General features: G+C 34.8%; 1 protein-coding gene across 1 annotated transcript in view; it reads left to right on the plus strand.

Annotated features, from left to right (window-relative positions):
- LOC137659795 (uncharacterized) overlaps positions 1-8,859 on the plus strand; it is a 56,834-nt gene extending 47,975 nt beyond the window's left edge. Inside the window, exons 2-3 of the mRNA XM_068394595.1 lie at positions 6,848-6,975; positions 7,621-8,859. Coding sequence (XP_068250696.1) covers positions 6,848-6,975; positions 7,621-8,859 — 1,367 coding nt within the window. The remainder of the gene's footprint in view (positions 1-6,847; positions 6,976-7,620) is intronic.
- The last annotated feature ends 7,200 nt before the right edge of the window (positions 8,860-16,059 follow it).

A 16,059-nucleotide genomic window follows, 5' to 3' on the forward strand; every position in this document is an offset into this window, starting at 1 on the left:
ACTATAAAAATAGCTTGTGTGACAGACAATCCGTTAGTTTTCAAAGTGTCGGAAAGGATTAATATTTCAGATCCCGGTAACGTTTTCTTTACTTGCACTATTAAATTTGAAGTTACGTTTGGCTCGATAGATTACGTGCAAGATGATATTACGGGTGAACGAGAATTCTGTTGGGTCGTGCATATTATTACTTTATTAATGAGACAAGTAATTGATTCTTCAATGTACGTCACTGTTTTATTTGTCGTCTCCTTTTTATCCAAAACTGATTTTAAGGTATTAGAAGACTTATAGAACTTTCCTTTGATATACATGCCGTGCTTGGCAGGGGCTAATAATGTTTTGATTGCCCATAGATGGGTATCCTATAATTACAGCTGGATACATATAAATGTTTTGTACAACAACAAAGGTATCGGCAAACGTGCGCTTACCGACCTTGTACTGAACATGAGTTACGCCTATTACATTTAATTCATTATTTCTTATACCCGTGAGCCTTACTCAGGACTTCTCTATAGGGAAGTTCGAAAACAACAAAAAATGTGTCCTCAAATCCATGATAGTACATGGACTACCAGAGTCAAAAAATAATGTAAAGGATCGGTGTTCTAAATTTACAGCATATAATGTTGGTCGTAACTCATTTTGGCTAATTATTGTGTGAATTTGTTGCAAATCTACGGGAGCATGCACTGATTTATTTGATTCGGTCGTGTGTTTCATAGGAAAATCTATTGCCTCAAAATGATCTGATAAAACATTAAATTGATTATTTAATACTACTGATGTTGATATGAATGACCCAACATCACTCTCTTCCCCATTGAAGTTAATCATGCGGTATTTGCTTTGCTCTGCACATTCGGAAAATTAGTCTGACCTTGCGAGTTCTGGCTAGACGGCCCATGATCAGAGTTATTTGAAGCACTATTTGTTTGTTTTTGATTTTGAACTGCATTGACGTTTGGCTGTTTCTTCTTATTGAACTGAAGATTTTTCTTTTTATTTCCATAGGGAACTGACTGCGGAATTGACTGTGTATTTCTAGGATTCTGTTGTTGATTACGCGAGTAGCATCGACTATATGAATGAGTTGAACTATTATGTATCGAACAATATCGCGTTCTGCAGTCTGCGATCAAGTGACCTTGACGTTTGCTATTATAACACGTCATTCCTGCAACTCGACTATTATTAACTACGTTTACTTGTTGTGGTTTAGTTTAATTTTTTGCAAAAACTTGTGTAAACAAAGGATCAAGATCAGTACACTTAGACATGTGTTTCTTTATCTGTTTATACACATCCAATTCTGTACTTTCGGGCGTTAACTTTTTATCAAAATACCGCACTAAAGCTTCTTGCAACATAAGTGTCAAGCAGGTTAAATACATTAATCGTAAGAAATCTTTCACGGAGATGTTATCTCTAGTAACCCAAGTGGAATTACCTAAAATATCTTGATACTCGTTTAGCGTATCGGCAATGAGAGCTGCTCTCTCTATAACATTAAGTCGAGTCATAGTGGCTTGATTAAATGTATTTCTTAATGTTAAAACTACATATAAGGCTTTCTCACCGCCATAGACCGTACGTAGCCTAACTTTGAAATCATCCCATGTTACTGCCTCCTGAAAAGAAACTCCCCTCAAGTACACACTCGCATCTCCTTTAGAAATTGTAGAAATGGGTCTATGATTTGTTTAGCATTTAACTGAGCGTCGACGGAAGAAATCCAAGACTCGACATTCTGAGGTAAGAACCCATTGACCCGACCTTGAAAAGAAAGGATAGCTGAATGTGCATTTACTAGTGTTACAATGGAAGCGGGGTTACTAGGTCCTGGGGTGGGGTTACTCGGACTCACAGGAGGCGTCATGTTTACTTTACTTTTTTTTCTCTCTGTACGACTCTTTGCAATCCTATTAAAATCTCTATATGAATACAGACGTCCACTGCGTAAACGCATAAGCACTATGCAATAAAGATTATAACATAATCCCCCAAAACAATGATACTCATATAAAGATATTTCCCGAGAACTTCTGAAAGAAAACGGAATTAGCACAGAGAAAAAAAAAATTCTAGACGAGAATTCGAAGTTGAATACAGTTTCCTTTAATGAAAAAAAAAAAATGAAGATTTACAAGCAACTCACCCCAGCAATAATGGACGATCGACTCATGATAAAAACACTTCAATGTCCAAAACTGGAATGAGTAAAGAAATGTACTTAACTTTAGTTTATATGGGAGAAGGGCGATGTCCCGTCGTAATGTTGAATGTGTTGCTTCCTGGAAATGATTCTTGAATGTTTAATAAACGTTGATAAAGTTGATTGAAGATCCATTTCCTCAGTTTGTATACTATTTATAGTTGATATTCGATGCGTTCATTTCTTCGGTGGACGTAGATACTTTATCAAAATTGTAGATTCATTACTGTTGTAACTACCAAGTATTACAGTTTAAATTGCTGGTTCTTAAAGTTGATTCTCTGGTTATTAAAGTTGATTAGCTGGTTCTTAAAGTTGATTCTCTGGTTATTAAAGTTGATTAGCTGGTTATTAAAGTTTAATCACTGCCACCAATTGTTGGTGTGGTACTTTTATAAACACACATTATGGTTCCAATCAAATGTCTCTTCAATGTGCTATGTATATTTAGACTTGCAAGTTGCTTCTTCTGAATAAGTCTATGTAAGTGAACTTTTAACCCTGGATAGGTACGGTCCTCGGACACCCCTTTAAGGGTATACTCGGACGCGAACGACCCCGACGCCAAAAAAAATTCTTGAAAAATCAGTTTTTGCAGTAACCTCCTTTTTTCTTTTGCCAAAAAAAACTTCAATGAATGCTTAAAACAACTGTAAAGATAAATACTACTCATCTGCAGAAAAACTATTTATTATAAATATTTTAAAAAATTAAGTAGGAAAAAAAAAAGACCTGACATAAAAATTCATAAAAAAAAAGTTTATACATATATACATAAATCCTTTTAGGAATTGATTCTTGAATGTTTAGGACACATCTTGATGTATTTTGGATGAAGTCAGACCCATGGAGGTGAAGATCTGAAATGAGAAAAAAAGGGTAATTTTTTTTGGCCAAAAAAAATTGTCCAAATTTCATGAATTTTTTTGGGTACCCAAATGAAATAGGAAGTGGCTAATTTTTTTAGGGAATAAACATATGTTATCCTAAAATAGAAATATGTAAAAAAATCTTCATTATTTTGTAAATTACATTTATATCAGGGGCCATATCTAAAGGTAATTTTTTGAGTACTTGGAAATTTCGTAAAAAAATACATATATTTAATATATAATATGATATTTAAGCAGGTAAAAATATACCAAAATATCACAAATTCTATAGGGAACAAGAATATATATAGATAGGGCAGCTTACGCTTCGGATATGTCCACAAAATGGCCGCCAACCACACTGACTCAGACTCCCTAATCTGCCACTTGAAATGTAGGAAGGGTATGTCAATTTCAAGGTGTTATTTACTAATCTAATTATTATTGGATATGCATAAAAATTGTATGGTGGGTTGCTGGATAATTGTCGATTATTTTACGCCTATAAAATTAAAATTCTGACCCAAAAAATTTTTTTTGAAGGGAAATAAAATCGAAAAAAAAAATGTAAAACAATATTTTAGCTAAAAAAATTTGATGATATTCAATAAAAAAAAAGTAAACAAAATTTTCCGACAAATAAACATCTAGAGGAATCATTACTCTGTGATAGTTCCTTAGTACGTAGTAATTTTGAAAGAATTGGGAAAAAACGAAAAAATGGCAATCACCGGAAAATCGAACACATACCTATATATACGCCATATCTGGCTAAAAAAAAGATAGGCATGGGTAGCCAGATCATCTAGAAACACTTTCCAACACTATAAAAATATAAGTTTTGCGACACTACTTGCCAATTCCTTACGGTAACATGACTAAGCAAAAAAATGCAAAACAAATAAAAAGGGGCACTCGTGGAAAAATGGCCATTCTAATATACGGCATTTCAGAAAAAAAAAATTTCAGCCACGTGCTAGCCAAACCATCAAGGCATATTTTCCGACAAATAAACATATAAATGAAATATTACTCTGTGATAGTTCCTTAGTACGTAGTAATTTTGAAAGAAATGGGAAAAAACGAAAAAATGGCAATCACAGGAAAATCGAACACATACTTATATATACGCCATATCTGGCTAAAAAAAAATAGGCATGGGTAGCCAGATCATCTAAAAACACTTTCCAACACTATAAAATATAAGTTTTGCGACACTACTTGCCAATTCCTTACGGTAAATTGACTAAGCAAAAAAATGCAAAACAAATAAAAAGGGGCACTCGCGGAAAAATGCCCAACATTCTAATATACGGCATCTCAGATAAAAAAAAAGACATGCACGTGTTAGCCCAACCATCAAGGCACACTTTCTAACACATAAACATGAAAAAAAATCAATAATATACGGCAATTCCTTACTACGTAGTAAATTATTACAAATATTGAAAAAAAAACAGAAATTGGCAACCGCAGTTAAATACCCAATATACCAATAACTACGTCGTATCTGACAAAAACAAAATCACGCATGGGTAGCCAGATCATCTAGACACACTTTCCAACATTAAAAAAGCAAAAGTTTTACGACACTATTTCGCAATATCTTACGGAAAAATGACTTGGCAAAAAAATTAAAAAAAATTAAAAAGGGACACTCACGGTAAAATGCCCGACATTCTAATATACGACATCTCAGATAAAAAAAAAGACATGCACGTGTTAGCCCAACCATCAAGGCACACTTTCTAACACATAAACATGAAAAAAAAATGAATAATATACGGCAATTCCTTACTACGTAGTAATTTTTACAAATATTGAAAAAAAACAGAAATTGGTAACCGCAGTTAAATACCCAATATACCAATAACTACGTCGTATCTGACAAAAACAAAGTCATGCATGGGTAGCCAGATCATCTAGACACACTTTCCAACACTAAACAAGCAAAAGTTTTACGACACTATTTGGCAATATCTTACGGAAAAATGACTTGGCAAAAAAATGAAAAAAAATGAAAAAGGGGCACTCGCGGTAAAATGGTCCTCGTGGTGATGAACGACATTTTAACTAAAAAAAAAAACATGCACATGGTAGCCAAACAATCCACCAAGACTTTCCACAACTGATAACCTATACAAGTTGCACCATTCTACGACAATTTCATAATACGTAATAACTTTGATAATTATGCAAACTACCTCAGAAGGGTAAACTCGGACGCGAACGACCCCGACGCGTCTCAGAAATCGGGGAAGGAGTACAGCTACAGCAATGCACATCTGGACACTACTAGAGCGTGTAGGGGAGACACCTCCTGCAGGTCGATCACCCACAAATTCAGTCACAGGGGTGAGTCACGTGAGAAAAACCTGTTTTTTTTTTACGCTCGGGGTCGCAAACGACCCACCGTACCTATCCAGGGTTAAAACAGTTTATTAGCAGCTGCATCACAGGAGTATAGATGGTTTGGTCGGATGACCATTCCGTATGAGATGTTGACAAGAACTAACAAAAATATCATGTTTGATGATAACGTATACTTAGTTATCTCAGCATTTATGTAAATATATAAACAAAACATTAATACAGGAAGCCCTCTGGATCCGGTGAGACACTCAACTGTTCTCACGGGATACTTTGTATTGTGTTTACTCTTCATGCAAAAATGTTACATGGCAAAGGTTTGGCTTTTGCATCCTGTTTATGAATGACTTGGCGTTTCTCAAACTCCTCCCAGCTTCTCCATTGATCCGTTGGGTCATGGATTTCCTCATGTAATTTAAAACTATTACATATATACAAACACACAAACACACACACACACATATATATATATATATATATATATATATATATATATATATATATATATATATATATAAATATATATATATATATATATATATATATATATATATATATATATATATATATATATATATATATATATATATGCATATTATATATATATATATATATATATATATATATATATATATATATATATATATATATATATATATATATATATATATATATATATATATATATATATATATATATTTATGTATACATATATATATATATATATATATATATATATATATATATATATATATATATATATATATATATACATATATATATTATATTATACATATATATATATATATATATATATATATATATATATATATATATATATATATATATATATATATATATATATATAGAGGGGTAATATGGGTGCAAGTCGTATATGGGGCCGACCCATACGGTCGCAATCGACAAAAGACTATTGGCGGTATTATGACGTCACGTAAACTGAGGATGTAGAAGCTCAATCCAAACAGTCCGCCATATTTGTTACCAATGCTGCTCCAGCGTTGTTCTTACCAGGTGGGAATTCTTTTTTTTTTTGGTTTTTATGTAGTATTTTGTGTTAGCAATATAGGGTCCCGAGTGCGTGAATATATTGTGATTGTTTTAGTTATGAATTGATTAGATATAAATGCCATAATAACGTGATTTCGAGTGATGAAAGTGACGGAGACGACGAAAGTGTTGCCGTAAGAAGTGCTTTAAGAAACTTTTGTTGTGGGGGACCACCCGTACATGGGCGACACATACTCTAAGCGTACAGGTCTTCCCCGATCTTTTAAATGTACGACTCTCCCCTAATTTTTTGTTTTGTTTATTATCTTAATGATTTCTATTTTACAATACCTAATTGAAAATTCCTCTTTTCCAGACTACTCTCAACCCTCATCCACAGTCAACAGGAAACCCCTAGAAGAGGCTTTTAAGCACTGGGTAGAGACTGGTTGCAGCCTAAGGGCTGCATGCAAGCAGTTTAATGTTAAAGTGATGACCTTACAGGTAAATCAATAGGAAATAATTAGCCTACACACACACACACACACACACACACATATATATATATATATATATATATATATATATATATATATATATACATATATATATATATATATATATATATATATATATATATATATATATATATATATATATATATATATATATATATACTTTTATATATATATATATATATATATATATATATATATATATATATATATATATATATATATATATATATATATATATATATATATATATACTTATATATATATATATATATATATATATATATATATATATATATATATATATATATATATATATATATATATATATAAAGGCCTATTTATTATTTTATTGTATGCCAACAGCATATCTTAGCATACTTTCTGCATGGTAATCAAACTTGATACAAATCGATTCAACAACTTTAATTTGGTTTAAAGCTAAGGTTTCTTTGGTAAGGAAGCCGTATTTGGTATTGAAATAAAAGAGGAAAACACATATAGAAAAAGTAAAAAGTTTACTGCAAAAGCCTATCTCTAAACCATTTTCTACATGACTTAAGGCTAATGTTCTTGTTTTAGGTTAAGGTTTAATTGGTTGTGACTGTAGCCTAACGCTTTGTTTTGTTTGCAGGATGCCTTCAATCGGTCAAAGAAATTTTCCGATGGCAAGGCTTTTGTGCCCATACAACAGAACTCCCAGAGGGTCTTCAGCTTAGAACAGGAGGACCACATCTCCGCATATGCTATCAAGATAGCAAAGATGTTCTATGGCCTTCCTACGGAATTTCGTAGGATGGCCTATACCTACGCTGTAGCTTGTGGCAGCAAGTCGATTCCTCCAGCCTGGGAGGGAGAGAAGATGGCTACCAGGGACTGGTATTATGCCTTCATGTCTCGTCATCCTGAGCTCACGTTGAAGACTCCAGAGGGTATATCCATTGCCCGGGCCACAGCCTTCAATAAGGTGAGTGTGGACTGTTTTTTCACGGTGTATACCAAGGCAATGGAGAAGTACTGCGTCAGTCCCGACCGGATCTACAACTTGGACGAGACATGCTTGTCGACTGTGCTAAAGCCGGTAAAGGTTGTGTGTGAGAAAGGCCAGCCTGTTGCATCTCAGGTTTCTCAGGAACGAAGTGCCACCATGACTTTTGTTGGAATTGTAAATGCTGCTGGACATTACATCCCTCCAGTTTTTATAATCCCCAGAAAGAGATGGAACGACTCGTTCATGAGAGGTACAATTGATGGGTCCAAGGGTATATTGCATCAGAAGGGGTTGATGAATGGAGAATGTTTCTTGGAGTCACTCCAGCATGTCCATGATAAGACTTTTTGTAGTGTGGACAACAAAATCATTCTTATCATAGACAATTCTATGTGTCACTTGAATATCCATGCCATTAATTATACCATTGACAATGGCATAATTATTGTCACTTTGCCGCCCCACACGACGTCAAAGCTCGAGCCATTGGATGTGAGTGTCTATGGCCCATTCAAGACATACCTAAGGTCACTTCAGTCTGATTTCTCTCTCGGGCACCCCAACACTAGCATCACAGAGCACATGCTGCCAGAGTTTGCGTCCAAGGCATGGATCAGAAGCGCCACTCCTTCCAACATCCTGAGTGGGTTTGCTGCGACTGGCATCTGGCCCATCAACCGCAACATCTTCCCAGATGAAGCGTTTACTGGGGCAGAGGTCACAGAGCGACCCCTGGAGGCTGGCGAGGAGCTACTAGATTTGGACCGTGCCTTAGATGCAAATCTTTCGTCTCCTCCCAGGCCCCCATCTCAGGAACCTTCACCTTCTGTGAGTGAGGCCACTCCAGGACCTTCAGGATCTTCTGCCACCATCACTCCTTAGGATATCCACCCCTTCCCCCAAAGCTTGTCCCCGTTCTCGTGACAAGGGGAGAAAGAAGATCCGGGCGTCCATCCTCACCGAGAACTCAGAGGCCATCGCGGATATGCAGGCAAGAGAGGATAAGAAGACTGGTGTGGCGCATAAGCCCAAGGCAAAGAAGAGGAAAACTATGCCATGGGAACAGTGGCAAGAAGATAGTTGTAGTGACAGTGAGGATGACCTAATACCAGTCCAGTTGGATGACACCTCCGAGTATTCGGATGAGGTAGTGGACCTTCCATTAGGTCTTAGTGAATACCCATTCGCTGAAAAGGAGGTTGAAGTGAGCGATTTTGTTTTGGTTGAGCTGGAGGTCGAGGGAAAGCGGGAAAGTTCTAAAGTGTACTATGTGGAAAGTGTTGGGAAGGGAAGGAGGAAAATATAACATTTCTTTTTTACGAAGCAAGTGCGTGTATGTCAAGGACACATTTGTGTTCCCTGACATTGAAGATGAGCAGGAGGTGGAGAGGCATTGAGTGATTGGGGTGTTGGTGGCTTTAAAGGTTAGCACCAAGAGGCAATCTCACATTATCAAAATTAATCCCCCTTTAACTGCTTTCAATATGTGGTGAGGTTGTTTCTGGGATGCTACCCTTTAACACTATAACTGCGATGCGCTACTTTTTGGTAATTTTTTTTGAGAGGATTATCTTTGTTTTTCATGTGTATTCTATGAAATAACTGATGGTTGTTAGGAATCTATAGAGTAAAGGAATCTTCATTTTTGTATATTTATATTCTCATTAGTAAAAATCAATTTTGTATTTACAAATTTTTTTCACCTACATATTGGAAGAATATAATTATTTTTATCTAATTACATGCTAAAGCTACATGCTAACTGCTGAAACAAAAGCATTTTATGGGCATTCAATAACCTTTACACGCGCGAATATGCACCCGCATGAGTCACCCCCATATACTGCATGGGTCGCCCCCATATAGGGGGCGACGATACAAAATATTTTTTTTAAAGAAAAAAAAATACTATTTTAACTTGGAAAGCCTTTGGGTGGATGCCATAGTTAGCCCAATATCGAAAGTTGATTTTGCCCCCATTGCAGTTGCTCTGACATCAAAACCTGAATTTTGGCAAAAATAGTGCCACTAGTAGTATGACTAGCCCCCACATCACCCTATATATATATATATATATATATATATATATATATATATATATATATATATATATATATATATATATATATATATATATATATATATATGCGTGTGTATGTGTATGTGTGTGTGTTTATATTGCCTTGGTCTAATGTTTGCTAACCAATCCCCTTACAACGTGTTTCACCTGGGGCCAAGATATACAAACTATATTTCATAAATTCACTCTCCACTTGCTGTAATTTCCCGATGTGATTCATGGTTCTAACATTCCAATTGCCTATTTTCCTTTTTTTTTTTTTAGTATTTATAAACTGTTAGATTGTTAGTACTCCGCTATGCCCGGGACTCTAGTCCCCTCCGATATTTTCTCTTAACATGACTGATTAAATCCATATAGGATTCATTGGCCAGATACATATAAGCATATCCAGTTCCTTGTAATCCGCAGTGCCTATTTAGCTAAGGCAAGTGACCCCAGCTAGTCCATACTAATTTTAGTAAGATCTACTGCCAGACAACAGGAGTAAAAGCACAATTTCTATTTATATTTTAGACCTATATGATAATTCCATCATATAGACATTTTAAGTCATTTGATCAATCCCTTTTTGATATATTAACCAATATCATGATTAAAAAAAAAAAATTGTAATAATCTAGGAACGCTAATATAACACCAATTTTTTGGAAAATCATACCATGAAAACTTAATTCTGTTTGACAGATTTTTTCATCCCTTTTTCTTGTTTATAATGATTTTTTTCCTCAATTTTCTTCGTCTAGATGTAAGATATTCATGAAAAAAGAGAAAAAGGAAAATCCAAATTTTTGTATATAAAATTGTTGGATTTTTATTCCTCTTTTCAATGATACCTTTCTCTCTAAATTGGAACAAAAAGTATGTGAGAAAAATGTACCTAAATGGTAATAAGTATGGGTCTGAAGTTTGAACTCCCAAAGATTTGCAACAAACTTTTGCTTTTCTTAAACAAATAAATCTATCACTATTGTGATTACCTTACTTCGTACTTTTAGTGTTTATTCCTACATAAACGCATCCTAAGCGAGGTATCCAAACCTCAAGTTTACTATTACACCTGGCGTAAGGGTGTCATGAGCTGCCAGCGGCCTCTCATTGTTGCCAGAGTTGTAGTTAGCATGTTTCAGCTTTGTACTCTTATCTATATTTCCCTCTCTTCTTTATTCTGTTTTCTTGCCCTCTGCTTACTTTTTGTTCTTTTTATGACGATAGGTAACATTGTTCTTGCTACAAAGTTCCGGAGTACGTTGTGAAAAGACAATGTACATACTAACTGCCAGTAAGCAAACGCATGCATTTTAACTTTTATACGTCTCTGGAAACTCTGGCTGCTGTTCTCTTAAGTCGTAGTTTTTGTTCACCTACCCTCTACCAATGTCCTTCATTTCTGACAGACTTACGAGATTTCGAAACATGAGTGAAAAAATCGCTATATACATGCAGAAATAAACACACAAAGTTGATTCTGTCAAATTCAGTCATGCAGGCGACGCAGTCAGAATGATGTCATCATTTAAAGACCGTTATATCTTCATCATTTGTAAAAAAAAATTAGCTGAAACTTCTAGAGAGTATGTACGATATTTTTACAAATATATAGAAGCAATAAAACGATTTTCGATTTCTGAAAGTTTGTATATCAAAACACCATGCTGGAAGGTCCCCCTAGACCCAATTCTTCACCCTGCAGCCAGTAATTTCATCAAGATTTAGCTTTGGGGGGGGGGGGAAGCATTTCCTCCATATCCAAAGTGCTCATACCCCATTCACATAAATATAAAGTGAATTGTTATTGCCAATTTTTTTTTTTAATTTTAAGTATTGATATCACATTTTCTTTGTTTATGTATTTGTTTACAAGATTACGCTCTCTATTTTCTGGCAAATTATGCAATCCTTAAGCTCTCCTCTTCTTGTATTTTAATTAGGAGGTTCTTTAAATGCCGGGAAAGCCAAAATTGGCAAGGGGAGAGGAGTTATAAGAAATTTAGCTTGGTTTCCTCACTGAACGACCTGGGTCGTTTAGTAAGGAAACCAATCTAGTTTCTTTATATAACCCCTATTTTTTTCTTTTATAACCCCTCCCCCTTCGTCAATATATCTTGCCATTTTTTGCTTTCCCAGCATTTAAAGAACCTCCTCATTACTATGCTAGAAGAGGAGAGCTGCAGGACTGCATAATTTGTAAACAAATACCTTTTTTCATTATTTGTAAATGATTTTCCATTTGTGCAGCATACTCAATTATAGAGCTACCATCTTATCTTGCTGATAAGAACTTGTGTAAATTTGGTAATCTATCCCTCTTTGGCAAAACCCCATGATATTCCATATTATGCTTTAAAGCTCATGGAAAGTGTTGATGTTTTCGAATGCCATATCATTCAATGCGGTTGATGTTTCATTTACCTCCTCGATTAATAACATTACCTGCTTTATTTTCGTCATTTTGCCTTTATTCTTTTTTTTTCTTTTAAGTAGAGATCATACTTTCTGTATCACCTGATCACTTATCTACATTATACTTTTCTGGTCTTTGTTTCTTTGGATTACCTCTATCTATATTTCCTTAAAAATATCTTGTTTGGTTTAGTTTTTATTATCCGATTATCTTGCTTAAAAAGTTTTATTAAATGACGAAGCATTAAGAAATAACTTCGTACTACTCAAACTAAAATCAAGATGTTCAATGTATGTGCGTAAGCGACTTCGTGGTCTCTCTCTATAACAAACACAAAACACATACACATATGCACACAAACACTCACACACACATATACACACATTACTACAAACAACAAATGCAAGGAAAAAGTCTCAAATATATTCCTATTCATATGTGGGGTTTGCTAAGAATTCATCATGAAGCTGGCAAACTGATTGTGGGAGATTTATGTTTGATTGATCATAGCAAACCAATCTATTATGGCTGGCCCTTTCCTACTATAGAATTACTGATCATGATAATGCAGTCTTTTTTTCAACACACACACATATACATACATATATATATATATATATATATATATATATATATATATATATATATATTGTTATGAACCACCTTAATGGTTCAACAGGTTCTTTTAAAATACTACAAGAATTGGGACTGGAATGAACCAATGGACTACAACAACCAAAGGGGTGGGTATAAAAGATAATACTGAAGTACCTTAGCCTAGTTTATTATACAGAAAAAAAACATTATATACAATAATTACAATAAGCACAGGTAATGAGAAGCACAGAGACTTAAGTGATCATAAGCATAAATTCAGATAACATTACAATTACACAGACAGATATCTAAAATTTAAAGTATATAATAAAAACACAATTAACAATAGTCATCAACAAAAAACACAGTAAGCAGCAGCCATGAAAAATTAATAAGAGAAACTTCTAATTATTAAACAAATAATAAATACGAGCCCATACACTGGCTCTTCCAACATATAAACATTCACAAACAATCCCTGATCCTCGAGGACGTCCATCGAACACTCCGGGAGCGACCACGACAGTGTCGATACGACAGCCACTTTGCTGCCACCGAAGAATAACTCTTCAAAACCATCTCGACCTCGAGGACTAGGTTGAGGACAAGTCACCATCAACTAGGAGATACTCCAAAGCTGTGTCTGCTGCTCTTTCTCGACTTCATCACGAGAACCGGTCCCTCTGGCTTCCCAAACCTGACTGATTCTTGCCACTCACATTGGGACAAAAGTAAACAAAGACACCCACCTTAGCAAAGAAAAGGGCAGTTACAAAAAAAAATTGAAACTAGGTTGTTTCACAGTCAAACAACCTAACATATATATATATATATATATATATATATATATATATATATATATATATATATATATATATATATATATATGTATATACAGTATATATACTGTATATACACATACACATATAAGTGATGGATAAAAGAAACCCTTATTGTACAACTTATTTGAAGGGCTACTTCGAATAATGATAATAAGGAGTAGGGTACCAAACAGGTAACAGACGAGTGGATTACATGTATGGCTACCAAGTCCGGGGAACGGACGAGGCCCGAGGTCGCAAACTGCAGTCTCATGGTGATAAATTGGCAATGTGGTTATCAAAAGGAATAACAACAGTTGGAAAAGTGAATGCAACAGCGCTCTTCGCGCCAACAAAACTTATGTGTACCATTGAAGAAATAAACAGATACAATTGTGATGTATTGGGAATGTCAAGAGACTCATTGGTTGGGTGAGGGGGAGAAAATGTCAGAAGGAATGAAAATATTTTATTCAGGTAGAACAGACAATATCCATAGTGAAGGGGTAGCACTAATGTTAGGAAAAAACCGCAAAACGAACTTATTTTGATCTTAATTCTGTGAATTCAAGAATAATTTAGGTCACTCTGAAAGGAAAGTACAAAAGATTTTAAAGTTATACAGGTATATGCACCATGCAACTCATATGAAGATGAGGACATAGAAAACATCTATTCGCAGTTAAAGGAAGAAATCCAGAAAACAAAGACAGGTGATGTCGTCATGGTGATAAGAGATTTCAACAGTAATTTCAACAGAATTCAAGGATGTGATAGGATAATTCGATTTGTGTGAGAGAAATGAAAGAGGACAGAGGATGTTGGAATTTTGCTACAGTAAGAAACTGTGTATACCAATACTTACTTTCATCATAAAAAAACAGCACACATACATATGGGCACAGAATACCCGTCCCATGAAAACAAGGCAAGTTATAGACAAAGGTTCAGAACAGTAGACATTGGACAATAGATGCAAAGGAGCAAAGAAAAAAAATGGATAAAAGACATATGTAAAACATGTGAGTAATGTTTCAGAAATGTCCATTCCAGAGAGCTATTCACTGCAGTAGACAGATTAAAAGGGGGTTGGAAAACAATGAAATTGCTGTAAGAGATGCATATGGTAACAAGGCAACACGGGAAGTTGATAAGATCTGAAAAACGGAGTGTGTGGAACAACTAAATGGAAATGGGAGACAAGTAACTGGCGAAGATTATCCAGAACTAACAGGGGAGCTATATAACATCCTCGAAACACCAGATCTCTTGTTAGAAGAAGTGAAAAAAAATAAAAGCTATGTTAAGTGGGAAAGCACCAGGAATAGATGGGGTGCGAAAGTAATGGCTTGAAGCTTGTTGTGAAATGGTAGAAAGGTGGTTGTGTGACTTAGGCAAGGATATAGTAGATGGACAAGAGACTCCAAATGGCTGGATTGAAAGCATTATAAATCCAACACACTAGTTATGGGCATTACTTTAGTCGAAAATTATACGCCTCGGACTTTATTACCACATGCTTATAAACTTCTAGCGAAAATCATACAAACCAGAATAACACGGCAAGAATAAGAAATAATTTTGAGGGACAAGCAGGATTTATGGCAGATAGAGGAACAATTGATCATAAATCTTCCTTTTCACAAATCATAGAGAAATTCTGGGAGAACGAAAATGATTTTTATTGTGTATTTATTGATTTAAGACAAGCGTTTGACTCCCTATGAAAGGAGGGAATGATTAAAATTTTGAAAAAAAAAAATGGGAATTGGAACCAAAAATACTGGAAGCCATCAGGAGATTGTGAGGAAGGACATCAGTTAGGGTAAGAAAAGGACAGTGTTTGACATAAGAGTTCAGAACAATTGGTGGGGTTATACAGGGTTGCCCACTATCACCACACCTCTTCAACTTTTACTTAGAATAGGTAATGAGAATTGCACTAGGAAATTATGAGAGTGGCATAGATATAGAAGGTACTAAAATATCAAACATGAATTATGCAGATGACATAGTGCTTGTAGCAGAAGCTGAAGAGGAACCTCGGAGAATGTTGAGAATTGTGAAGGAACAGTACAATAGATATAAATGAGTATTAAACTGGGAGAAAAATGAAAATAGATAAATGGGACATCAAAGAGAGGCCTTAAAAATAAAGCTATCAAGGGAATAAGTAGAAC

The sequence above is a fragment of the Palaemon carinicauda genome, chromosome 20 (genome assembly GCF_036898095.1).
Source record: "Palaemon carinicauda isolate YSFRI2023 chromosome 20, ASM3689809v2, whole genome shotgun sequence".
Taxonomy (NCBI): domain Eukaryota; kingdom Metazoa; phylum Arthropoda; class Malacostraca; order Decapoda; family Palaemonidae; genus Palaemon; species Palaemon carinicauda.